The sequence below is a fragment of the Mercenaria mercenaria genome, chromosome 6, assembly GCF_021730395.1.
Source record: "Mercenaria mercenaria strain notata chromosome 6, MADL_Memer_1, whole genome shotgun sequence".
In the NCBI taxonomy this organism is placed as follows: domain Eukaryota; kingdom Metazoa; phylum Mollusca; class Bivalvia; order Venerida; family Veneridae; genus Mercenaria; species Mercenaria mercenaria.
This window is the reverse complement of record NC_069366.1, coordinates 63,235,807-63,263,421: the sequence shown is the minus strand read 5'-3', so window position 1 is coordinate 63,263,421 and position 27,615 is coordinate 63,235,807. Positions and strand designations below refer to the sequence as shown.

The 27,615-nt window shown below is 35.8% G+C and overlaps 1 protein-coding gene across 3 annotated transcripts; it reads right to left on the bottom strand.

The window, feature by feature from the left end:
• Positions 1 to 799: 799 nt before the first annotated feature.
• Positions 800 to 24,156, bottom strand: LOC128557797 (mRNA cap guanine-N7 methyltransferase-like). 3 transcript variants are annotated; one of them, XM_053546104.1, is made up of 10 exons: positions 24,103 to 24,156; positions 16,148 to 16,360; positions 13,128 to 13,259; positions 10,901 to 11,016; positions 6,844 to 7,025; positions 6,002 to 6,172; positions 5,478 to 5,595; positions 3,414 to 3,548; positions 2,515 to 2,548; positions 800 to 1,790 (listed from the first exon to the last, which is right to left on the bottom strand). In XM_053546104.1, exons 2-10 carry the CDS (start codon positions 16,326 to 16,328, stop codon positions 1,642 to 1,644), a joined length of 1,218 nt encoding a protein of 405 aa, XP_053402079.1. In that variant the 5' UTR covers positions 16,329 to 16,360; positions 24,103 to 24,156; the 3' UTR covers positions 800 to 1,641. The 3 variants fall into 3 exon arrangements, with proteins under 3 accessions (XP_053402079.1, XP_053402080.1, XP_053402078.1); XM_053546105.1 differs by lacking the exon at positions 24,103 to 24,156 and adding an exon at positions 23,409 to 23,546; XM_053546103.1 differs by lacking the exon at positions 24,103 to 24,156 and adding an exon at positions 16,954 to 18,158.
• Positions 24,157 to 27,615: the final 3,459 nt, after the last annotated feature.

Here is a 27,615-nt window from a genome sequence, read left to right as displayed (position 1 = left end):
AGGGCACCAAGTTTGTGTTGCATTTTGGGACAAGACAGGTACTCCTTTGGAGACTATGTATCCAGCTTGTGTCCATGTTAAGAAAGATCAAGGTGAAGATAATTTTCATTCAGTTACACATGAAGTATGGACCCTTTCCACTTACTTTAACTGTGAACCAAATAATTCTTTCTACGCTTACATGTTCTTACTAATAGAGCAATTCATTATATTATACTATAACAGATTTATACAGCACCATTTTCATGATAAACATGTTCAAAGAAGCTTTACATAGCGCAAAGGCAGCCAATCCGGGAGCAAAATTCATCCTCTACTGGAAGACACGGACTGATCTGACAAGAGGGACAGAGCAAGACAAAAGCTCACCAGAGAGAGAAATCCTTTTAGATACAGGCCTGTCTGGCTAACTTAGCCTAGCTCTTTGTGAATAGACATTCTGGTTCTTTAACATGCTCATTGTATAGTCCTAATACACACGAAGCCATCTTTCCTGGGAAGAACCAGTACTGGCCTCTTAATTAGGTGGGAGACACTAAGAGCATCTCAGAAATTTCCAATGCTTGGACCGAGATACCTCGGACCTATATATTGAGTCAAGCATGTTACCACTACACTGCCATGCCACCTGTTCTACAGAATAGAAAACCTCACCAGGCAATATATTGTCCATAGAATCTTTAAACTATAGTAAATGTACATTTGTTTTCAGCTGGGATCAAAGTGGATTTATATGAAAAGCTATTTAAAACTGACAACATATTTTCAATGTTAAGGAACAAGTAAATGCAATAAAACATACTTAACATAATAATTTTATTCTTGTTGACTTTAAGTACACAGAACATTAATCAAAATAAAACATTCTTACATTAAAACTTGACATTTACCTGATAACGTATTGCAATTTTAATTTAGTCTGAATATTAATTTTCAATGAAGTAATGCAAAACCCAGAGTTGAAGGGTATTTAGTTGACTGGCAACCAGTCTCAAAATCGGCTGTTTTTGACCCCTATGTTTAAATTATCAACCAATGGCAAGACTGCATTTTGTCTCCTTGATCAATTTTTACAACCTTGACTTAAGTTCAAGAGCACAGCTCTTCACTGATAGTAAGAATTCTGTCCATAAAAAGGGCACTTTCACCTGGGACTATAGTATGAACTAGTTACCATATTTGGACTATGTAGGTGAAACAGGAAGCACACAATAACGAGAATTCTAATCAAGTCCTCTGATATATATTAACTGGTGCACTATGACTTCTGTGTTCCACTGAATTTCAGGTACTAGTCACCACAGTTTGATCCACACAACAGTTTGTGGCTAGCGCTGTTGTTCAAAACCAGTCAAGTTCATTTAATTCTTTGCTACCTAGGCTTCACAAACAGTCCCAAAAGAAATTGCCCAAATGTACACAATGTAATTCAATGTATTTTAATCTGCACATCACTTGACAGATGCTCCAAAATCTCCAAACCAATCCCATTTAACTGTTGAGTTAAGTCCACCTGTGTTATCTGCAGAAGTTATTCAGCATTCCTTTAAAAGCTGAAATGTTCTGTAGAAGCTATCCAGTACTAGCACCATTTTTTTTCCCAATGTGATGTTCAAAATTGCAGTCACTACTTAGTTACTGCTAGGTGTTCTTACTAACTTTCGGAGGGTCAGTATGTGACGCCTCTTCTGCTGGGCGTTTACGAGAACTATCTGTTGTTGTGGCACACGTCCATTCTTCACCTGTCTCGAGATCTCGAACCTTTTGGAACATGAACACACAGTATATGGCTGAAAAAAGAAAGGATATATCTAACACACATACAATGTACAGTAACAATGTATTTTATTTATTTTGTTGGGTTTAACGTCACACCGACACAATTTTAGGTCATATGGCGACTTTCCAGCTTTGATGGTGGAGGAAGACTCCAGATGCCCCTCCGTTCATTATTTCATCACGAGTGGGTACCTGGGTAGAACCATCGACCTTCCGTAAGCCAGCTAGATAGCTTCCTCACATAAAGAATTCAATGCCAGAACCCACATTGATGAGGGGAAAGTGATTTGGTGTCAGCTACCTTAACCACTCGGCCACGGAGGCCCCACAGTAACAATCTAATAATTTCCTTATCATGAAAAATAAAAATTTTGAGAAACTTAAAGATATCAGCTTTTGTCATATTAGCCTAACATGAAATATTTGTGTACACTTAAGATTATCTATAGCTTTCAATGGAAAAACAATTCTTGAAAAGGGCATTATTTTTCTGTCAGAGTAGGAAAGTACAATGGAACATCCTTGCTCGTGCACCCAATCCAAGTGATCCCTACCAGTTTTCTTATATTTTTTATGTTTCGATCTTTCAAAACCATGGATAACTTGAGAATTTAGCTCATCCCTCTTCCTTCTTCATAAGATAGCTGTTTGACTGTAGTTTAAAGTCTTGTATACCAATACCAAAAATTTGATTTTACTGAAAATTCATTATTTTAGTAGAGAAAATCAACTTACTGACAGCCTCCCATTCTGCCTTCGATAATGTACCCTGTAAATAAGCAGACAGTCACTTTATAACAAAAACAATCTACTTTCATAATTCTTAGATCTTTAAGACAAAATTTGATCCAAAACAGCTTGCCAAATATCAACAACAGTTACTGTAGACTCTGTACTATTGGCAATGGTTTTATTTTTGCTATAATTTGTTTATAATGCCACTCATGACTTCAAACTTTTTGTCAATATTAATCTGTATTATGTCCTAAAACATTAACATTTCACAAATTCTTAACACCACAAATAAGACTGCTAACCCTGAAAATCGCTAAATAAAACCTTTGCCAAAATCACCCACCCTCAATAACCATAGTGTTCAATGGCAATATCTTGATCAAAAGAGATCTCACAACTGTATACCAATAACAATATAATAACCATAGTAATGATAATTTCATCTGTAGAATGTAACACAGACAAAACTGCACTTTTAAAACTGAGAGCATGTGTTAATTTTCAGTGGGTCCTTAGACAAAGATTTGTAAATATTTTGGTTCATTATAAGTCTATGATCTCAGGTTGCTTTGTTTTAGTTCGTAAACAGATCTCCAATCTCCTTACAGCTATTTGACTGAAAACATTTCAGATCTCAATGCCAAAATAGGATCCTGAATAAATCGCAACTTTCTATGTAAACATTTGGTTCATAACATTTGTTTGTTTGTTTTGGGTTTAACGCCATTTTTCAACAGTATGTCAGTCATGTAACGGCTGGCAGTTAACCTATCCAGTGTTCCTGGATTCTATACAAGTACAAACCTGTATTCCGCAAGTAACTGCCAACTTCCCCATATAAATTATGCCAGTAACACAGTATCAACTAAAATTTTGCTATAATAAAACAGACTACTAACCACAGTGATGGGTCTATTGCTTCGTTGTGAATCCCGAGTCTGAGATTTCTGTAAGTCCTCCACAAATGATTTTACATGATCATAATCACCATCCTCGAGTCCCATCACCTTGCCACCTTCCTCTGGGGGATATGACTGTTATAAAATATAAACATGTCTGTTTTATCACAAGATCATATTCACAGTCTTCCAGTCTGACCAACTTGTCACCTTCCTCTGGGGGATTTGACTGTTACAAGAAGAGGGCAATGAAGGCCCTGTATCACTCAACTGACCTTTTTCTTAACGCAGATGACCAAGTCTCAATTTGACCAAGATTTCTATAAAATAGAACATTCTGACCATGTTAAATGTTAATTGGGTACAAGTTATTCTATGCTCTGACTTAGGTTTTGACCCTTGACACAGTATTGAACTTTACCAAGACTTTTTAAGACACATTCTGACAAGATCCCATGCAGATCAGGAATAAAATGTGTCCTCTAGCATATAAACAATTTTTGTATGATTTGGCTTAGTGACTATGCTTCCCAGTCAATCCATGCCTAACCTAGATTTCTTACAGACAAACAGTGTGACTAAGTTTCATGAAGACCATGTAGAAAATGTGATATCAAGAGTTGTAACAAGGTTTTCTATGATTCGCCTTAATGACCTATGTTTTTACCTGTCCAAAGATGACAAAGTTTGTATACTGACCTAGATTTCGTAAAAACAATATTCTGAACAAGTTTCATACAGATCAAGTATGGCAAGTGATTTGAAGTCAGCGACCTTAATCACTCAGTCATGGAGGCCCCCTCTGATTTAACCTTGTGATCTAGTTTTTGACTCGACTGATCAAGATTTGAATTTGACTTTGATTTGATAAAAACAAACATTCTAAGTTTTAAAATGATAATTTAGAAAAAATAGCCTCTGAAGTATTAAAAAAGTTTTTCTATAATAAAACAACCGGCCTAGTTTTTGACCCAAGATGACCCAGTTTTGTACTTGACCCAGACTTTATGTAGATAAACATTTCGACCAGCTGATATATAGATCAGGTTGAAAACATGACCTTTAGATTGTTAATGTGTTTTTTCATTTGACCTAGTGACCTAATTCTTGATCCAAGATGACCCAGATTTGTCCACGACTAGATCTGATCAACAAAAGCATTCTATTTAAGTTTAATAAATATCAAGCAGAAAATATGGCCTCAGGTCTTTTTTTTATGATTCAGACATTTTGAACTCCAAAATTTTATTGCCTGACCAAGTTTCATGAAGGTTAGGTCAAAATTTTGACCTCTACTATTAACAGTAAAATTGCTGAACTATAGATGTGAAATACAACAGCTCACCTTGAGCATTTCGTGCTAAGGTGAGCCAAAGATATGAAAATTTACATCCTATGAAATCCCTCCTACCAGGGGACAAAAATCTGTGACTGTTACCTTTTTATTTGGTTTACTGAAGAGACCACAGTATCAACAAAAATAGTCCCCTATGAATATTAATTTTTGAGTACAGGATGCAGTAAAATCAATTATATCAGTGGAGGACTAATTTTTGTGGTGTTCACTGTTGCATCAATCCATAAAATTTAATCCCAACAAACCTATAAAATTCCCATTCATTTTATCTTCAAAAGTTGATATCTGCAAATTAATTTATTAATTTATATCCTTAGGAAAGAGCCATTTTGGCCAAGACCATAAGATTTTATGCTCATGAACTGAAACAATTTCAAAGCAATCTGATAACCACATGAATTCAGTGACAAATACATTACGTTGAAATCATTTCCTTTTGTGTGCATGAAGTTTCGTGGCAAAAACAGCTATTTCATTGGGATACAAATTTGTGGACTTTGACATCTGAACATACAATGAATGGGAATTTAATTGGTTTGTCACGATTTTTTGTGGATTGAAAAAAAAACAACACGAATTCCATGAAAATTTGTCCCCCATGTATATTACCCGGTAATGGTATCACAGTAAATTATTTACACATATATAAATAGTTCAATGTAATGAGCCAATTACAATGTAGTCAAATAGGAAAACCAGGTACAAACCTCTAATGCTTGCATTCTGCCAAGGAGATTCTTATGTTCCCGATCTTCTACCTGTTTGTTGAAAAACTCAGCAAATGGTGTTTTATATACCAGTTTCATACCATGTTTTTCTGCCATTCTGCAAAGTAATAAATAAATAATTTTCACATATTCATGTTCAATTGATACCTGAACATGAGTTGAAACTCCATTTTGTTTTGTCGAGTTTAAGTCCCTAAACACAATTTAGGTCATCTGGTAATTTCAAGCTTCAATGATGGAAGATTTTTAACAGTATTTAGTTCACAGTTGGGCACCTTGGTAGGAACCTTCCGTAAGGCAACCTTCATTTTTTTTAAATTTGTAAAATTATAAGGGTACTGCTAATACAGAGAAGTGGCTTATTGTCCAGAAAATATTGTATGATACAATTATTACATGAACCTATATTTCGTAACAAAAATCTGGCTCTATTTTTCTTAATTTCTAATGTAACATTTTTCTGTAAAGTAACACAACTCAAAATATAATACTTAATATCTTACTTTTCAAGTACTGGAAAGAAAACTAGAAATTCTGGGCAGTCCACAACACCCTCGAGATGGAAATTGTACTTGCAACCAAATAATGGCAAGTTGGTTTTATCATCGAGGTCAAAGGTCACACGATATACTTCATTGCCGAATGACATATCCTTGGAGTCTCTCAATCTTCGACTGAAAGAAGGGAAGAGTGGAATAAGATATTCATTATCATTAAAGCAAAAGGTTCACAGATGCTCGGTAAAATGTAAAATCTAGTGCGAGTTATACACATATTAATTTGGCATGGGAGTCTCTTGAAACTGATGACCCATTTCTAGAAAAGTCCACTTTAAATACTGCAGAATAATCAATTTTCATGGGTGACTAATTTTCATGGATTTCGTAATCCAGGAAATTATATCTCAATGAACATATAAAATTGCTTTTCATTTTATCATCAAAAGTTGAAATCCCTGATATAACATTCCCGCAAAATAGCAGTTTTGGTCAAAACCACAAACTTTTGTGCCCATGAAATTAAGTGATCTCACAATAGTGCATATTAATGCTAAAATACCAGAAAGCCTTTGTAACAATTTGAATAATCCACCTTGTGGCTGACTCTCAAGACGCAATACCAAATAACAAAAGGAGAAGTGGTCAAGGGAGAAGGTGTCAGCCACTCAATCCAGGAATTGTGGGTTTGAGCCCCACTGGGGTCACGCCCATGACTTCTCATATGACACCAATACTGATTTTTCCAGGAAGCGGACTCGAGAGTAGTTCCAATAAGTTTGAAGCTTTCATCACAATCAAGCTAAAAAAATTATTAGAATAAACTAAATAACAAGACAAAATCTTACACAAGTTCCTGTGAGTTTGGCGTTGTTCCAATGAAGAAACCTCCAAGTTTGAGAGACTCGACAGCATTCTGTAACATCATTTCCGCTTGTGTTAGACTCTCGAAGCAATAGTGGAATGAAAACTGACAGCTGCAGATGTCAAACGTAACATCTCTATCTTTATACTTATCCTTTAATCTGGCCTGTAAAATACAAGTTTGATTCTTGCAGATATATGTATCTGATAAGCTAATGGTTCACACTTGTCAAGTTGTGGTAAAAAATTTAGCATCAAAAATCAAAAATAACTTAACAAAAATTGTATATCTGACACCAATGTTCAAACAGTTTGTTAAGCAAGAGCTGTCCGTAAGACAGCCAATGCTCGATTATTCGAACTGATGTCCCAGAAGCAGGAATATTACCCTAAATGTTAAAATATCCTTAGAATTTCAATGCAGTATCTGCATTAGTTTAGGAGATAGTAACTTGCATGCAAAACTTTAACCAGAAGTTTTAAGTTCAATAGGGAACAGAATCGCAGTATCTGCATTAGTTTTGGAGATAGTAACTTGCATGCAAAACTTTAACCAGAAGTTTTAAGTTCAAAAGGGAACATAATCTGGCAAAAATGCATGTCAGAGTTATGGGAATTGATTCTATCACCTAGTTTTATAACCCTAAAGACACATGTGACGTTTCAATTCAATATCTACATTTGTTTTGGAGAAACTTGCATGCAAATCTATAACCAGGAATTCTTAAGTCCAAAAGGGGGCATAATTTACCCAAAATACATGTCAGAGTTATGGGACTTCACCAAGTGAGGTTGGAAATTGACCTAGAAAAAAAAAAGGTTTCTAAGCCATATGCCTTTAAGTAATAGCTATAATTATTATGGTGTACTTGCAGGCAAAACTTTAAACTGGATTTTCTAAGTCCAAAAGCGGGCATAATTTGGCCAAAATACATGTCATAGTTGGTAATTGACCTAGAAAAATAAGAAATAAGTTTCAAAGCTATATGCCTTAGAGTATAGGGTTAGAATTTAACCATTTTCTTCACTGGCAAATTTTTGCAAGTGCAAAAAACTTCAACTCGCAATTTATCAACTTTAGTTGCAATTTGTTTGCCTTTAAATGATAGCCATATGTACTTGCATGCATGGTGTGATGCCAGTGCTGACACCAACGCCAGGGTGAGTAGAATAGCTAGATTATTCTTCAAATAGTCAAGCTAAAAAATAAATTTCGAAGCTATATGCCTTAAAATGATAGCCATATGTACTTGCATGCAAAACTATAACCACAGTGTGACGCCAGCATTGATGCCTGGGTGAGTAAAATAGCTAGACTGTTCTTCAAATAGTCAAGCTAAAAATGTATATCTGATACTGAGATTAGATGGTTTGATATGAAATGTATATCTGATGTCAAGAATGCAATATAAAATGTATATATCTGATACAGAGATTAAAAGAATTTTTTTTTTTTTAAATGTATGTACAATGGGGATTTTGTTCCATCATATGAAAAGTGTCTGAATAAATTGTTTTTATAAATACTTTATAATGACACCTTGTATAAATTCCCTGGATAAAACAAAAAGGCCACTTGTAATAAATTCAAATTTTAATCATTTTTGAGATCACTTAATTGTAACCTTGCGAACAGTTTTAATGTGAACAAGTTTTTTTTAACCACAAACAGCCTTTTTTATGGCTGAAGTTATTTATCCCCGGAGGCCTCAACAGTCATAATTAGGCTGATGTCCCAAAATGTAACAGATGTAACTAGCACATACTGAAGTGAGATTAAGTGGTCCAGTTGTAACACTGTCTACCAAACTAGGTGTATGAGTTTGAGCCCCTACTTCTCCAACTAAAATTACTAACCTAACATTGGGATAAGAGTCCCGTGTTTTGGTGCTTTACATCTGGCACATGAAAGAATCTGGGATGCTTCTTGAATTGGTGCATTTTATGTATCTTGCACTACTGCCCAACTAGTCTACTTGGGAAGTTGCCCATATGGATTACTGGTGGCAACTATAAGTAAGCTTTTAAACAAACACTGGTTTATCAATTTTCTGCTCTAATTGTTAAAGACATAATTATGCCTTAATTTCATATCTGAAAATATGAACATTTACTACACAGTACCCATGTAAAGATAAACATATCTGTGTATATAAACAGTACTGTGTGTTAGATATAAGATACTATATACTAATTAATAAATGTTAAAGTAAAAACATTGTGAATAAGTAATGCCACTAGTAACAAAATAATGGTGTCTGAGATATGGCATGAAATTGTGATTGTAGTTCCCGACATACAGATAGTTTATAATATAACAAGCAAACTTAAATTCATTTGAAGAGGACTTTTCAGGTTTTTATTGATATATAGAATCTATATCTAGAATGATATAATAAAGTGAAAAATGTGCATGGTATATCTTTAAGTCATAATTTATTAATGATCTTCAGGGCTATTGAAAAATGAAGGCCCAGAGAAGTCTTAAACTTAAATTCAAATTTAAAATTTGAAGGCTGCTGCAAAATAAGTTGAAACATGAAAAGGTGTACAATCATACGCAGTTTCTGATAAAAACTCAATTTAAGATCTGCTTGACTGAAAATTATACAGGAAAAGTATTACTTGCTATCTAAAGCATGAGTTGTCCGTAAGACAGCACGCTCAACTTTTCTCAGTGCTTGACTCTTAATTAGAGCTTTGCCAGTAAAAAGGGGCATAACTCTGTCAAAATTCAAATCAGAGTTATATTGGATTGTTTCTCCTGGTGTAGCCTTTGATCATAGTAAATAATTATTTTAAGTTTCAAGACAATAGCTTTGACAGTAACAGAGATATTAGACATTATATAAAACTTAAACAAAATAATTCTAAGTAAAAAAGGGGCATAACTCTATCAGAATTCAAATCAGAGTTTAAGGGATTGTTTCTTCTGGTGTCGACTTTGATAGTAAATGACTATTTTAAGCTTCAAGTCAAAAGCTTTGTTAGTAACAGATATAACTGACTTTTAATTATCTAAATATTCCAAACCACTTCCTAGATATGGTTCCGGACAGCCAGATGGTGGCTGCCAAAACTGTATCCCTCCACCAAAGGCGGGGGATAACTAGAGACATGGAAAACCCATGAAAACTAGGTTTTTCAAACATTTTCTTTTCTTAGTAACATTAACTTTGACCTAACAGTGACCTTGACCCTAGTTGCCAACTTTTTAGTGACCCCAAATACAATCAAAAGCTAGTTCTTCATAATAAGCTTGCTGTACACTAAGTTTGGTGACAGTATGTCAATTGTAACTCAAACAAAAACCAGAAACCACCTTTTTGATGATTCCAGCCAAAAATAATTAAAATCAATTTTTAGCAACTGTGACCTGGACCTTGACCCTTAGCATCTAAATGGTTCTCTTCTAAAACAAAAAGGAAAAAAAGGAAAGAAAAAAAGGTAGGTGCTCAGCGGGATTTTTTATCAAAAACTTTAACCAAAAAATTCTATATTAAAAAGGGGCATAACTCCGTCAAAATTCAAGAATTATGGGGACTGGTTCTCCTTATGTAGACTTTGATAGTAAATAACTATTTTAAGTTTCAAGTCGATAGCTTGGATAGTAACAGTGATATTTGACTTTATCAAAAACTTTAACCAACGCTGATGCTGGTGCAAGTATAATAGCTCTACTTTTTCTTCAAAAGGTCAAGCTAAAAACTAAAAACAAGGCAATTCAGTAGGACAACAGAATGTCTGTTTAGTCAAGATGATGCTATACATAAGCAACAGTTTATACAGGTTAAACTGTATACCAGACTTACTGCGGTGTAACGTTGGTGACTGAGGCCTTTTATGTATGTGGTGGCAGATATTTATTTGATTAAATTATTGTCTCCAAGGAAACAACCTCTGAACAACAAGTAAACTGTAGTCTTCAAACCCAAGTTGTTTAAAGTTTGCCAGGAGTAATTTAAACCTGATTCTTAATATAGAAAATCAGCATTTTTTAACTTTGTTACATATTTAACCAATAGAAACTGAAGAACATACCTTGGAACAATCTGCTGTGATAAATTCCGCAGAGAAAACTCTGTCTTTAAATCTTTTTCTGTCGACCATATCTCTGTAACGATTTTCAGACTGCTCTACAGAAGTTCCTGCAATATCTGAAAAGTTAGAAATAAAATATTTTATTCCACAAACATATCATTTAACAGTTTCAACATCAAAATTATTTTGTAGATGGAACTGCCACTACACTTATTACATAATAAGAATAACTAGAACTGTCACAGGAGTGACTCATACCCCCACCATACGGTCTTGTCACAGAAGAATGGCAACCATAAGAAATCTTAAAAATACTTAGTCTTTGGAGTACTTCATCCTGGGCTTCCACATGTAAGTAATACTAGTATAATACTAGTATAGTAATACTAGTAAATATATTTAATCTCTAATATTAGAGATACACTAAAAGTGAATACAAAAAAGTGTCTTACCGACCCATGTTACCACAGAAAAATGTATTTACTTTTTACATAGGACTTATAATAAAAAAGTTAGAAAAATTCCTAAAATATTGAAAATCTAAAAATAGGATTTCTAAAAATAGACTAATTCCTGGAATAAGGTGAAGAAACTCCATACAAAAGTTAAAAAAAGGTTACTTCCCTTTGGCTCTAAGCCAATCAGAATGAGATATAGTGAAAATACATCAAAATTAACCTTAAATTCTAGGTAAAAGGGGACACAATTCAAGAAAAATTAGTGTCAGAGTTATGCACCTTGTGTCACATGATGTGGGTGATGAGGTGGAACATCTATTTTAAGTCTGAATCAAATCCATTCAGTACTAACTGAGATATAGTGAAAATACATAAAAATTAACCTTAAATTCTAAGTAAAAAGGGGCATAATTCATGAAAAATTGGTGTCAGAGTTATGCACCTTGTGTCACATGATGTGGGTGATGAGGTGGAACATCTATTTTAAGTTTGAATCAAATCCATTTTGAAATAACTGAGACATAGTGAAAATACATCAAAATCAACCTTAAATTTAAAGTAAAAGGGGACATAATTCATAAAAAATTTATGTCAGAGTTAAGCACCTTATGTCACATGATGTAGGTGGTGTGGTGGAACAACTATTTTAAGTTTGAATCAAATCCATTTAGTAATAACTGAGATATAGTGAAAATACAACAAAATTAACCTTAAATTCTAAGTAAAAGGGGACATAATTCATGAAAACTTGGTGTCAGAGTTATGCACCTTGTGTCACATGATGTGGGCACATGATGTGGGTGATGAGGTGGAACATCTATTTTAAGTTTGAATCAAATCCATTCAGTAGTAACTGAGATATAGTGAAAATACATCAAAATCAACCTTAAATTCTAAGTAAAAAGGGGCATAATTCATAAAAAAATTGGTGTCAGAGTTATGCACCTTATGTCACATGATGTGGGTGATGAGGTGGAACATCTATTTTAAGTTTGAATCAAATCCATTTAGTAATAACTGAGATAGAGTGAAATACAGCAAAATTAACCCTAAATTCTAAGTAAAAGGGGACATAATTCATGAAAACTTGGTGTCAAGAGTTATGCACCTTGTGTCACATGATGTGGGTGATAAGGTGGAACATGTATTTTAAGTTTGAATCAAATCCATTTGGTAATAACTGAGATAATAGATTTCGGGACGCGACAAAACTGACTCCTATATACCCCCCTCAAACATGTTTGGTGGGGGTATAATTATTATTCATTTAACCCTTGTGCTTACAAAAAAGATATCGACTGAATGGCGAATAGTGCAGATCATATTCTACACTGGTCGCAAAGGCAGAATCAGTCATGTCCAGCATGATAAGGGTAAAGTCATATGACAACTTTTCCAATGGTCAAAATTTCTATCCCCATGAAAGAGCAATTTTGTCCAAAACAACGAAAAATTGCACTGACAAAATTTTAAGATTACACAGTAGCAGTCTACCCTTTCTTTTATATTCAACTGATCTATATTAAGAATGTGTCAATTCTGGGGAAAAAAAGTCCTTAGATTACTGTGAAATTGGTGAATTTCATGGTGGCTATTTCAAGGGGACATTAATTCATGGCCTTTTATGTGCAAGATAAAAACTGGGAATTTTATTTTTCCCCTGGTATAAAATGAAATTTTTGAATACTGATGCTACCATGAAAATGATTCCCTATACACATATCTAAGATTTCAAAGTGTTTAGACTATACAAGTCAGCAACATTATACCTGCACAGACAATACTTTTTATATTTCCCCTTTTCCATTTGAGTAGATCGCCTCCCTTTCCCGAACACAGGTCCAGCACTGCAATATCTCGGTCATGTCCCCGCTCTTGCTTTAAACGCTGCAACGTTTCAGCTGAAATATTCAAATGTTACTTTACTTTTAATTTCAATTACAGAAACTTTCTGAAATACACAATTTAATAAAATTATTAATGCATTACATAAAATTGTGAATGCAGTTCTACATAGTCAATTTAAATACATCTGATGAGGGTTTTCTACATATAAAGTTAATATCATCTTTAATAAAATATTTTATAGGAGCATAGTATATTTTTAATGTCAGATCTGATGACCACATTTTCATGTGTTTGATTAACTTATATAAATAATATAATAACATAATTAAACACCCAAGTGGTTAAATAATGAAGCATCAGAACGATGAACTGTGGTAAATTAGATGATAAATCACAAGGTCTCGATTGTTTTCATTCTAACATGCTCATTGACATATTTTAATAAATATTATGCTGGACTTCATTTACCAGAGGAGAAATGTATCGGACTTTATGCGGTAATATGATATCATAATTGAGATCATAATGCTCTCTTAACGGTCCGCGCATCAACCGCTGTTTTTCGCAGAATATACAGAGCTTGATTCCCTTCTTTGTTTAACTGAAAATCAAATCAAGCCATGTTAGAATTCTTAATTAAGTTTGTGTTTTCATTTTGTGGCCTTAATATTACAATGACACAATTTATAGGTCATATGGTGACTTTCCAGCTTATTGTATAATTTTAGGCATGGGTGGGCACCTGGGTAAAACCACCGACCTTCTGTAAGCTAGAAGAATGGCTTCTTCAGCAACCTTAACCATTCCACCACAGAAGCCTCTTGCTTTATTTAATAAAACATACAAAATTATGATAAACATTCTGCTAAAGGACTGTCTAATAAATTAATCAAAAGATTCATAACACATTTTAATTTAATATAAATAACTTTACCACTAATTTTTTAAGTCTAAATTTGATTGAAATTGCGATGTCCTGAATACTGACAACAAAGACGCTTATTCAATCATAAAAAGAAATCTAAATGTACAAGTACTTATACCAAAACTGCATCACAATCTGTTAAGGTAGCTAAGTACTTAACAAGCATTGCACCACAATCTGTTAATGTAGTCAAGTACTTATACAAGGACTGCACCACAATCTGTTAAGGTAGTCAAGTACTTATACAAGCTTATACAAGCATTGCACCACAATCTGTTAAGGTAGTAAAGTACTTATACAAGCTTATACAAGCATTGCACAACAATCTGTTAAGGTAGTGAAGTACTTGTACAAGCATTGCACCACAATCTGTTAAGGTAGTGAAGTACTTGTACAAGCACTGCACCACAATCTGTTAAGGTAGTCAAGTACTTGTACAAGCACTGCACAACAATCTATTAAGGAAGTGAAGTACTTATACAAGCACTGCACCACAATCTATTAAGGTAGTGACGTACTTACACAAGCACTGCACCACAATCTGTTAAGGTAGTGAAGTACTTATACAAGCACTGCACCACAATCTGTTAAGGTAGTGAAGTACTTATACAAGCACTGCATCACAATCTGTTAAGGTAGGTAGTGAAGTACTTATACAAGCACTGCACCAAAACCTGTTAAGGTAGTAAGTACTTATACAAGCACTGCATCACAATCTGTTAAGGTAGTGAAGTACTTATACAAGCACTGCACTGCATCACAACCTGTTAAGGTAGTGAAGTACTTATACAAGCACTGCACTGCATCACAATCTGTTAAGGTAGTGAAGTACTTATATAAGGACTGCACCACAATCTGTTAAGGTAGTGAAGTACTTATACAAGGACTGCACCACAATCTGTTAAGGTAGTCAAGTACTTATACAAGCACTGCATCACAATCTGTTAAGGTAGTGAAGTACTTATACAAGGACTGCACCACAATCTGTTAAGGTAGTAAAGTACTTATACAAGCACTGCACCACAATCTGCTAAGGTAGTGAAGTACTTATACAAGCACTGCATCACAATCTGTTAAGGCAGGTAGTGAAGTACTTATACAAGCACTGCACCAAAACCTGTTACGGTAGTAAGTACTTATACAAGCACTGCATCACAATCTGTTAAGGTAATGAAGTACTTATACAAGCACTGCACTGCATCACAAACTGTTAAGGTAGTGAAGTACTTATACAAGGACTGGACCACAATCTGTTAAGGTAGTGAAGTACTTATACAAGGACTGCACCACAATCTGTTAAGGTAGTGAAGTACTTATACAAGCACTGCACTGCATCACAACCTGTTAATGTAGTGAAGTACTTATACACAGGCACTGCACTGCATCACAACCTGTTAAGGTAGTGAAGTACTTATACAAGGACTGCACCACAATCTGTTAAGGTAGTGAAGTACTTATACAAGCACTGCACTGCATCACAACCTGTTAAGGTAGTGAAGTACTTATACAAGGACCGCATCACAATCTATTATGGTAGTGAACCTATAATGACATATGACAAATTCATGTTCTCTGTATGCTATTTTGACATCATCCAGTTTTTAACTTTTACCCTGCTATATTTCTAAAATGGACTGTTCCATCATTCAATCTGGGCAGTATCATTTACTACTCAAAGGGATGTTCACTGAAATTATCGTGACTGAATAGTGAACTGTGCTGACCATCATCTTGGTCTGTGCTGGTAGCAAGGGACATATCACTTGCCGCCAGCAGGCTAAACGTGAAGGAGCATGTTATGCTATATTTGCATCCAACGAATGGTAAATTGCTTAACAAGAATACATAATCACACAGACATTGCTACACAGTACTAACTTACCATATACTTCTCACTTACTACACACTACTAACACTACTAACTTACCATATACTTCTAACTTACTACAAACTACTAACTTACCACAAACTTCTAACTTACTACACACTCTAACTTATCACACATTATTAACTTACCAATGACAACACTTTTGATCCAGTTGTTAAAATTTCTCATATAGAAGATTCTACTCTCTGTGCGCACATCTCTCCCTGCCTCTTGTAACTCATTGTAATGCTTAGCAACCAACTGACCTTGACCTTCAGTGTCCTGTTGACCTTGAGACTCATTTCTAACATCAGACTGAGGCTGTGACATTTTCCCCTGTGGCTGATATATCTAAGTTATGCCTGTAAGTATAAGGAATCATGTTAGTTTGTTTACACTTTAGTATTTTTACATGGCTTAAAAGTCTCAGCCTATAAGCAGTTTTAAGCAACTACTCTAACTTTCTAGTCTAACTTTTGAACAGTGAGTTAGACCCATTTTAAAATCAACTGTGATACTAACGAAAAACAATTTTGATTTCTACTGGTAAATTTTACAAGTTACTGAAATCCATAAATATTACATCCGTTTATTTACCTTTTCCGAGGCTGAAAAAAAAAAACACGTGTGAAATTTATATACAAGTTATGTATGGACTTAAAGCTATGCTCGTATTAGGTAAATAAGTAGAACTGACTTTATTGTCAAATAGGGCCATAATGCTGCAAAGAACAACATGCTCATGTAACTGGCCTTGGTATGAGAAATATTTATTACAACTGCATGTTTCAAGTCTTCTTGAAGATTGCCTGATTTTAAAGATAGTTTTTACTTGTTTTAGTTCAGATCTCCTTAGGAAGTCTTAGAGAAATTTCAACATGACCTTGTTTAGGAGAGCTCCTGCAGTAATCATTCAACAACTTTCAAAGTGATAGCTCCTTGCTACAATGATTACCTTCACTGCTACATCAGCTACCATCACCTTGATAAGCTCCTTACTACACTGAATACCTTCACTGTAATTAGCTCTTAACTACATTTACTGCCTTCACTGTGATCAGAGTCCTACAGAAATTTGCTACAGGTTCCTCATTAAACTCCTGCTGGAGCATCTAGCTACCATCTAGGATCTGATAATCTACAACATCAACAATGTAGATTTAATATTTCCAGTAAAAATTCTGCTGCCATACTACATTGTATCTTCACTACTTAGTGAGTTAGTCTATGTTCTCAGACATTGCCCGTGAGGAACCTGTGAAGACCATCAGTGTAAACTGGTTAAAAGGTAACTTTAGGTACAAGGGAATAGCAGGAAGCTGGAAATGATTGTCTTTTATTCAAAACAGCAGCAGACAAAAACTAGAAGATCCTTTTGTAAAAAAGCGCATGTCTCCCCCAATGCATAGTTGTATAGGCAAGAAGTCAAAAGGGGACAAGAGCGAAAGTCAAACAGAAACTGATGGTTGGCTGCAATACGGATCATCTACTTGGCATGTCCAGTCATCCCACTAAGTTTCAACATTATGGGCCTAGTGGTTCTCAAGTTATTATTCAGGCTCCTGTGACCTTGACCTTTCTTCAAGTGACCCAATATAATCATTTGGGGTCATTTACTCTGCATGTCCAATCATCCTATAAAGTTGCAACATTCTGGGTCAAGTGGTTCTCAAGTTATTGATCGGAAACTGTTTTCCATGTTCAGGCCCCTTTAACCTTGACCTTTAACAGAGTGACCCCAAAATCAGACCAATCATCCTATGAAGTTTCAACATTCTGGGTCAAGTGGTTCTCAAGTTACTGATCGGAAATGGTTTTCAATTTTCAGGCCCCTGTGACCTTGACCTTTGACAGAGTGACCCCAAAATCAATAGGGGTCGGCTACTCCAGCAGCCCTACCAATCTATGAAGTTTGAAGGTTCTAGGTCAAATGGTTCTCCAGTTACTGATCGGAAATGAAGTGTGACGTACGGACGGATGGACAGACAGGGCAAAAATAATATGTCTCCCCCAGTGGAGGGGGAGACATAAATATATACAGATGCAGATGCATACATGCCAAGATGTCAAGTCTCCCGGATCATCCGTGAGACTCATATGGCAATCAATAATTTCTCCTGGAAATCAAGAATTCCAAAATTATGGTATCATGTATCACACTAAATTGCTAATAACACACTGTGACTAATTTATCACTGTATGGACAAAAGTTTAACAAGGTGTTGCACTGATGACTTTCTGCATATCCATATGCCTGTTGCTATTTTTGGATTGTGTTATTGGTGAGTGGTGATGTTTACATAAATATGATAAAGGCAGACGTTTGTTTATGGATGATTTAGTTTAGGGATACAATTAAATAGATAAAGAGCCAACCTTTACTGGAGTAATCGGGATCATTACCATATTGCACTCAAAACCCTTTATAACACTGTTCGATATACTGTGGTATTCAGTATAACACTGTACACTCTTGGCTCCCAAATTTTCCAAGACCAAAAAACAAAAATCCGCGCTTGCAGCGTAATTTATTTTGATCATAACCAGTTATAAAACTATCAATCCCGCACGATAACTCAAACGATAACATGTTTGATAATTATGATTTTTCTACATTAAAACATTTCAATACAGAACATATTTTTGTATAACATTACAGTATGCACTTATCTTCTATCATTGATAACCTTCTGAGTTCAACAATGCATGAGAACCATAACAATCAAACAATATTACAAACAGGCTGTCATTTAAATTATCATGTGGAAGTAGTACATGTGTATCTTAACACCTTTTCCATGACAACTGTGACAAAAATCAATAATTGCAGTGTATATGCATATCAGATCCCTCTCTATTCAGGCACAGGACACTCCTTGTGGTTAACAATGAACTCCAAGGTCAGTGAGCTCTGAAAATCAAAATTTTGATCCTAAACACATTTTTATGCATAAAAAAACATATGAACCACGGAATGACGTAGCTATATACCATTGCTTTTTTATTGTTACATTTGTTTTATCAGTTGACACAAGTCCAAACGAACAGGGAGGGATCCGTTTTCTCATTTTCCACAGAGAGGGATCCGATATGCATATACATCTTGATAATTGTCTGCTAGCTTACTTGTTTGTATAACGCCTTTGTTAAACTTTGAATACATACAGGCATGTGTCAGTTAGGCAATCAGGACCGTGTCAAAATTAGATTGTTGGCATAACACGTGTGTAACATTGGTCAGTCAACTATTAAACCGTTTAAGTTTGCACAAATTAAGTGAACGATATGAAAATTAGAGTTAAATAAAAAGCATGCCCATTTTTGTAATAAAATGCAGTCGTTTTTCATAATCATCCCATTCATACATTGGAACTAACAAAGAATAAATTACTGAGACTGTTTATTTTATCCATTTTGACTATCTTAACAGTCTTTCAAACTGTCCGCGTTTTTTCTCATTTATCTATTCCATGTGTTTAAAAACCCCGTGCTTTTGCATTGATTGTAATTTTCAAGACCGCGTGCTTCTCACACAGTTTACATTGATTGTAATTTTCCTGATCACGCGCTTCTCACACAGTTTACATGTTTACTTCTAGGATTCAGAATTTCAACTTTCTTTTAGAATCATGACGAAATGGGAAGCTGACACAGCGTTATAATCTTTTTTTCATATTCTCCAGTAGCATGGTGTGCCCCCCACTGGTACATTTGTCACAAATAAGGGGAAATAATTCAAATGTTTGCCGTCTTAATTGGGTATAGCCTAAACAAACATTTTATGAAAAGGATTCATTATTCTAGGCCATATACTTTTTGAGCTATGAGCATCACAAACAAAAAATCTACTATTTTGGCTATTTCAAGGGCCATAACTCTGTAATAAGCGCTAAGATTCTCAAGAAGAATGCCAAGTGTGCAAGGTAACATTATGATAAAGACTCTAGCAAGGTTTCATGAATTTACATCAAATACTTTTTCAGCTAGGCACATAATTAGGTGAAAATGTGCATTTTTTACTATTTCAGGGGCCATAACTTCAAAAACAGGGAAAGGAGCCAGCCAAAAAATAAGAGGTGTGCAAGTTTACATCATGATAAAGACTCATGCAAGTTTCCATCCATTTATATCATATACGTTTTGAGTTAGGTGCATCACAAGGTGAAAATGTGCATTTCTGACTATTTCAGGGGCCATAAAAAATAGGAGGTGCGCAAGTTCATATCATGATTAAAACTCATGCAAGGTTAAATCAATTTATATTAAATACTTTTTCAGTGAGGCGCGTCACAAGATGAAAATGTGCATTTCTGACTATTTCAGGGGCCATAACTCTGAATATAGGGGGCAGAGGCTGACAAAAAATAGGAGGTGCGCAAGTTCATATCATGATAAAGACTCATGCAAGGTTAAATCAATTTATATTGAATACTTTTTCAGTGAGGCGCATCACGAGGTGAAAATGTGCATTTTTGACTATTTCAGGGGTCATAACTCTGGAGCTGGCTATAAGGGGCTGACTCAGATGAAAACTAGAAAATGCTTTTGTAAAAATGCGCATGTCTCCCCCAATGCAAAGTCCTATAGGCAAGAAGTCAATAGGGGTCAGGAGCGAAAGTCAAAGAGACACTGATGGTTGGCTGCAATAGGGATCATCTACTTGGCATGTCCAGTCATCCCGCTAAATTTCAACACTCTTGGCCTAGTGTTTCGTTCTCAAGTCACTGTTCAGGCTCCTGTGACCTTGACCTTTGATCAAGTGACCTCAAAATAAATAGGGGTCATCTACTCTGCATGTCCAATCATCCTATTAAGTTTCAACATTGTAGGTCAAGTGGTTCTCAAGTTATTTCCAAAAAATGATTTTACATGAACAGGCCACTGTGACCTTGACCTTTAATTGACTGACCCCAAAATCAATAGGGGTCATCTACTCTGCATGTTCAATCATCCTATGAAGTTTCAACATTCTGGGTCAAGTGGTTCTCAAGTTATTGATCGGAACTGGTTATCAATGTTCAGGCCCCTGTAACCTTGACCTTTAAAACAATAGGGGTCATTTACTCTGCATGAACAATCATCCTATGAAGTTTCAACATTCTGGGTCGAGAGGTTCTCAAGTTATTGATTGGAAATGGTTTTCAGTGTTCAGGCCCCTGTGGCCTTGACCTTTAACAGAGTGACCCCAAAATCGTTAGGGGTCATCTACTCTGCATGACCAATCATCCTATGAAGTTTCATCATTCTGGGTCAAGTGGTTCTCAAGTTACTGACCGGAAATGGTTTTCAATGTTCAGGCCCCTGTGACCTTGACCTTTCACAGAGTGACCCCAAAATTGTTAGGGGTCATCTACTCTGCATGACCAATCATCCTATTAAGTTTCAACATTCTGGGTCAAGTGATTCTCAAGTTACTGACCGGAAATGGTTTTCAATGTTCAGGCCCCTGTGACCTTGACCTTTCTTCAAGTGACCCCAAAATCGATAGGGGTCATCTACTTTGCATGTACAATCATCCTATGAAGTTTCAACATTCTGGGTCAAGTGGTTCTCTAGTTATTGATTGGAAATGGTTTTCCATGTTCAGGCCCCTGTGACCTTGACCTTTGATGGAGTGACCCCAAAATCAATAGGGGTCATCTACTCTTCATGACCAATCATCCTATGAAGTTTCAACATTCTGAGTCAAGTGGTTCTCTAGTTATTGATCGGAAATGGTTTTCAATGTTCAGGCCCCTGTGACCTTGACCTTTGACGGAGTGACCCCAAAATCAATAGGGGTCATCTACTCTTCATGACCAATCATCCTATGAAGTTTCAACATTCTGGGTCAAGTGGTTCTCTAGTTATTGATCGGAAATGGTTTTCAATGTTCAGGCCCCTGTGACCTTGACCTTTGACGGAGTGACCCCAAAATCAATAGGGGTCATTTACTCTTCATGACCAATAATCCTATGAAGTTTCAACATTCTGGGTCAAGTGGTTCTCTAGTTATTGATCGGAAATGGTTTTCAATGTTCAGGCCCCTGTGACCTTGACCTTTGACGTAGTGACCCCAAAATCAATAGGGGTCATCTACTCTTCATGACCAATCATCCTATGAAGTTTCAACATTCTGGGTCAAGTGGTTCTCTAGTTATTGACCGGAAATGGTTTCCAATGTTCAGGCCCCTGTGACCTTGACCTTTGACGGAGTGACCCCAAAATCAATAGGGGTCATCTACTCTTCATGACCAATCATCCTATGAAGTTTCAACATTCTGGGTCAAGTGGTTCTCTAGTTATTGACCGGAAATGGTTTTCAATGTTCAGGCCCCTGTGACCTTGACCTTTGACGGAGTGACCCCAAAATGAATAGGGGTTGTCTACTCCAGCAGCCCTACAACCTTATAAAGTTTGACGGTTCTAGGTCAAATGGTTCTCCAGTTATTGCTCAGAAATGAAGTGTGACGTACGGACGGACAGGGCAAAAACAATATGTCTCCTGGGGGAGACATAAATAGAAGGTGCGCAAGTTCATATCATAATAAAGACTCATGCAAGGTTTCATGTATCTACATCAAACACTTTTTGAGCTAGGCATCTCACAAGGTGAAAATGTGCATTTCTGACTATTTCAGGGGCCATAACTCTGGAAATAGGGAGCAGAGAGAGACAAAAAAATAGGAGGTGCAGGGCTTTCCATCCTTATATAACAGAGGCCTATAAAATGCCTCTTCCCAATCCAAAAATATACTATTTTTTCCCAACTGTGGCAGAGATATTTCCCAAAATGCAAGGTAAGATTTCCCAAAATCATGCAACAGATGGTTAAGATTGTGTTTACATTTTAGTATTTCCAGAGGAAGTGTCTGTCTGTTATCGATTTTTTGTCGCACAATAGCCTAACAGCGCACAGAACAATGTGTGACACATTGCCAGTCTAATACGTTATAATCCATGGCCTGGATTTTATTCCATGCTTCAGGGGAGATAAATTTGCTTCGTCTTTCGATGTTTACTTCCGGTTGATAATTTTTCCCAAAATGGACAATTATCGCGCATAAATTTCCCAATTTGAAAGGCCAAGGCCTCTTCCCAATTTCCTGATGAAAAGCCCTGAGGTGCGCAAGTTCATATCATGATGAACACTCATGCAAGGTTCATCAATTTGTATCAAATACTTTTTGAGCTAGGCGCGTCACAAACTTCGGATGGACGTACGCACGGACAAGACCAAATCTATATGCCTTCACAAAACCAATAACGACCTTTTCTGCGGTGAAATTAGATTTAGGTAAAAACACGATTGGGCAATATATTTACACGATGAAATCGTAAAACAAAATAAAACTGAATCATTTTATGGTTTAAACATAACAGTAAAACACGTTAATAAAGCGTAAACACTATATGTTTCAGTTTGGCTACCTCGCTGTATTTACATGTCCACCATATACACTCAGTACACGCTGACAGTGCGGTTGGTCGTTATCGATCACGTGACATGAATCTGAGCCATGTAAAATTTGTGTAAACTTTAGGGTGTGTTGTTTAAAACAGTGACAAACTCGTGCTTTGCCGTTTATTCACATAAACATCAATTGAACTGAAGGAAAAAATCGATATTCTTTCCAGTTATCTTAAAATTTTACTAATTTTTTGTTTTTAATAGTTAGAATGCGATTTAAAAATCGCCGCCTCTCTGCCCAGAAATCGTCGCAGAAGGCTCAACATAGAAAAGGTACTTTCTATGATGTAGGTGGAGGAAAGATATTGACCTATGCACAATATCGTGGCTCACATACAATTAGTTGGACTAATTAATCTTCTAGCTCTTCTGTGATTTTTGTATTTTCAGTGACAAACGAATGTGCTGATACATAATTAACAGACATTGAAAGTGCATTTTAATGTTGATTCAGGGGTAATAAACGTTGCACTTATTGATAATATTAGAAGTTTAAAAAAGGAATGTCCGACTCTCATTACACTTTATGAAACCAATAAACGTACATTCGGATTGGGTGTCAACTTCAAAACTGGACATGAATCAATGAAATATACATAATTTAAGTTAAATATATCATTATATCCGCACAATCATCAGTATTTACTTCTCTACCTTTTATTTTGCCCAATTCTCGTTAATTTTAACTTCCTCTCTTCCGGCACCGGGTTAGGATAAAGTCTGACAACAAATTTGTACCGTTCATTCCGTGTTTGTACGCCACGTCCTGCCTATAATCGTCGGGTTGATTTACTCACTGTAGCCTGTGGTTATTTATATAGTATGTAAAAATAAACTGTCCATTTTCCTTCTATATAAATGCCATACCATAATGCTACATAATCCTAAACGGTACAGGGGTAGGTGCCTAATATGGACCAAAATGTGCACCCCTGCACAAACTTGTGTGTTCATTTGTAACCCACTATATACCGTTGGTTACCAGTGTTACATACTCTATGACTTCGGTTACTTACTCTTCAACATTCCAGTGTCAGTGTTCTCACACTCGGGGTGTATATTTTGTGCCATATCTAGTCAGTGCTTGGGTCCCAGCTCTTTCTAACATACATAAATGACCTCCCACAAAAGATATAGTCTAAAGTGCGTCTGTTTGCAGATGGCACTGAAATATATGTCATTTACTTCTGTCAAACAATCAGAAATATCAGAAAAAAGAGGGAGTTGGACTGGGATATTGAATTCAATCTCGGTATGACTAAACATCAAACATGAGTCATGTCTATCTACCTACAAGTATCTCTTTATACTGTCTCACACCTCTCGCGAGTATTGGGCATGGCTGCATACTGAACATGCCGCAACAAAATGACTGTATTGCCTGGGAGATTTGTGTTTGTGGACTGAAATGAAAACACGGAACATGGGTTAGTATAACCAGCTGCTGCTAAATCCTTTACACATTGAAATGAAGGAGTTCTCATTTCAAATATGTTATTGAATAGGGAATTATAATGCAAAGTAGATTTTTCTACCAAACAAAAATAGTACCGACTTAATATTTACATTAAAGATTAATATGATTTACAGCGTTTTCATCTTTTATATAAGATATATATATTTTGTTTAATCAAATTACCCATTTAACTGTTAGCGCTAATAAGATTTTAACACCTTTCTTATTCAGACACATGTGGTACGTGCGTGTTGGGGGTCAAATTTGTTACCGGTAATCATTTAATTGATAGTGCTAATTGCAAGGATTATAACAGCTTTTTTAATCGCAGTTGATTGAGAAACCGCTGCCCTGGCAGTTAACTTTGATTAAAAACAAGAGGGCTATGAAGGCCCTGTATCGCTCACCTGACCTATTTACCTAAAGATCATCAAGATTAACATTCTGACCAAGTTTCATTAAGATATGGTCATAAATGTGGCCTCTAAAGTGTTAACTAGCTATTCCTTTGATTTGACACCATGACCTAGTTTTTGACCTGAAATGATCCAAATTCGAACTTGACCTAAAGATCATCAAGTTAAACATTCTGACTAAGTTTCATGAAGATACAGTCTTAAATGTGGCCTTTAGAGTGTTAACAAGCTTTTCCTTTGATATGACCTAGTGACCTAGTTTTTGACCCCACCTGACCCAAATTTAAACTTGACCTAAAGATCATCAAGATTAACATTCTGACCAAGTTTCATTAAGATATGGTCATAAATGTGGCCTCTAAAGTGTTAACTAACTTTTCCTTTGATTTGACCCGGTGACCTAGTTTTTGACCCAACATGACCCAGTTTTGAACCTGTCCTAAAAATCATCAAGTTTAACATTCTGACTAAGTTTCATGAAGATACATTTATAAATATGGCCTCTAGAGTGTTAACAAGCTTTTCCTTTGATTTGACCTAGTGACCTAGTTTTTGACCTCACCTAACCCAGATTTGAGCTTGAGCTACAGATCATCCAGATTAACATTTTGACCAAGTTTCATTAAGATATGGTCATAAATGTGGCCTCTACAGTGTTAACTAGCTTTTCCTTTGATTTGATCTGGTGACCTAGTTTTTAATCCTACATGATCCAGATTCAAACTGAACCTTAAGATCATCAATATTAACATTCTGACCAAGTTTCATGAAGATACAGTCATAAATGCGGCCTCTACAGTGTTAAAAAGCTTTTCCTTTGATTTGACCTGGTGACCTAGTTTTTGACCCAAGGTAACCCAATATCAAACTTTTCCAGGATTTTATTATGGGTAACATTCTGACCAAGTTTCATTAAGATTGGATCAAAAATGTGACCTCTAGTATGTTAACAAGTTTTTCCATTTTTTTGACCTGGTGACCTAGTTTTTGACCCCAGATAACCCAATATCAAACTCGTCCAAGATTTTATTGAGGGTAACATTCTGACAAAGTTTCATTAAGATTGGGCCAAAATTGTGACCTCTAGAGTGTTAACAAGATTTTCCTTTGATTTGACCTGGTGACCTAGTTTTTGACTCCAGATGACCCAATATCAAACTCGTCCAAGATTTTTTTTAGGCTAACATTCTGACAAAGTTTCATTAAGATTGGGCCAAAAATGTGACCTCCAGAGTGTTAACAGTCAAATTGTTGACGACGGACGGACGGCGGACACAGGGCGATCACTAAAGCTCACCTTTGAGCACTTCGTGCTCAGGTGAGCTAATAATGCCAAGTGGCTCATTTGACGTAGTTATTCACATTATGTTAGTTTATTTTTTTAAATTAATGAATAAATTGCAGTCGCTCAGTTAAATGGTAAGTATGTATTTCGTGTTAGTTATGAATCTTCCTGTCTTCCAATTCTGGAAATTAATATATCAATCTTTCAAAATTTTTGTCATCAATCCATCAAAATGTTAAGTTGTCCACATCACAAAAAGCAAGCATCCTTTTCCCTCACAATACTACTGCATATTACACAACTCATGAGCATGGTATCAGAGGCTGCACTCTTTACTGGATTCGTTCTTTTTTAAAAGTCAGAACCAAGCTTGTTCTCATGGGCGAGAAATCTGTTTAAGTTTCTGTGACATCTGGTCTGTCCTGACCGGGCCTCTCCTCTTTCTTCTATACATAATGACTTACTGGATCATGAAATATCCCAGCTTCATCCATTTGCTCATGACAGCTGTCTATCTTACTATCAATAACACAACTGATTGCAGTAAGTTACAACTTGGTCTTGACACCCTACAGAAATGGGTAAGTAAATGGGAAATTTATTTCAACCCAAGTAAATGTCAGGTTCTTAACATCTCAAGAAACAATCATACAGTACAGTATGATTATATATTGCATGGCCAGATCCTTAAAACCATAACAAATGCAAAATACCTTGGTGTAGTTCTGTCAAAGACCTCTCCTTAAAACACTTATAATAATCTGCACAATATCAAACAGAACACTTGGTTTTATAAACATATAACATCCAAACAAACAAGAGGGCCATGATGGTCCTATATCGCTCACCTGAGTACCACTGCCTTTAACAAGTTTTGACATAGATCACATAGGCATACACTTTAAATATCATCAGGATAAATATTTTGTTGTAACTGTCCCTTTTGACAATCTCCATACTAAGTTTGAGGGTCCTAGGCTCAAATGCTGAATTTTTGTACTAGCATGAAT

Bases quoted from the DNA above. Each gene is read 5' to 3' on its own strand.
- LOC128557797 (XM_053546104.1), bottom strand. From the start codon at position 16,328: ATGTCACAGCCTCAGTCTGATGTTAGAAATGAGTCTCAAGGTCAACAG. The intron at 11,017-13,127 runs GTATAATGTTGC...CTAACTTTTCAG, and splicing joins AAAAAGTATTGTCTGTGCAG to ATATTGCAGGAACTTCTGTA. The intron at 5,596-6,001 runs GTAAGATATTAA...ATTACTTTGCAG, and splicing joins TTCTTTCCAGTACTTGAAAA to AATGGCAGAAAAACATGGTA.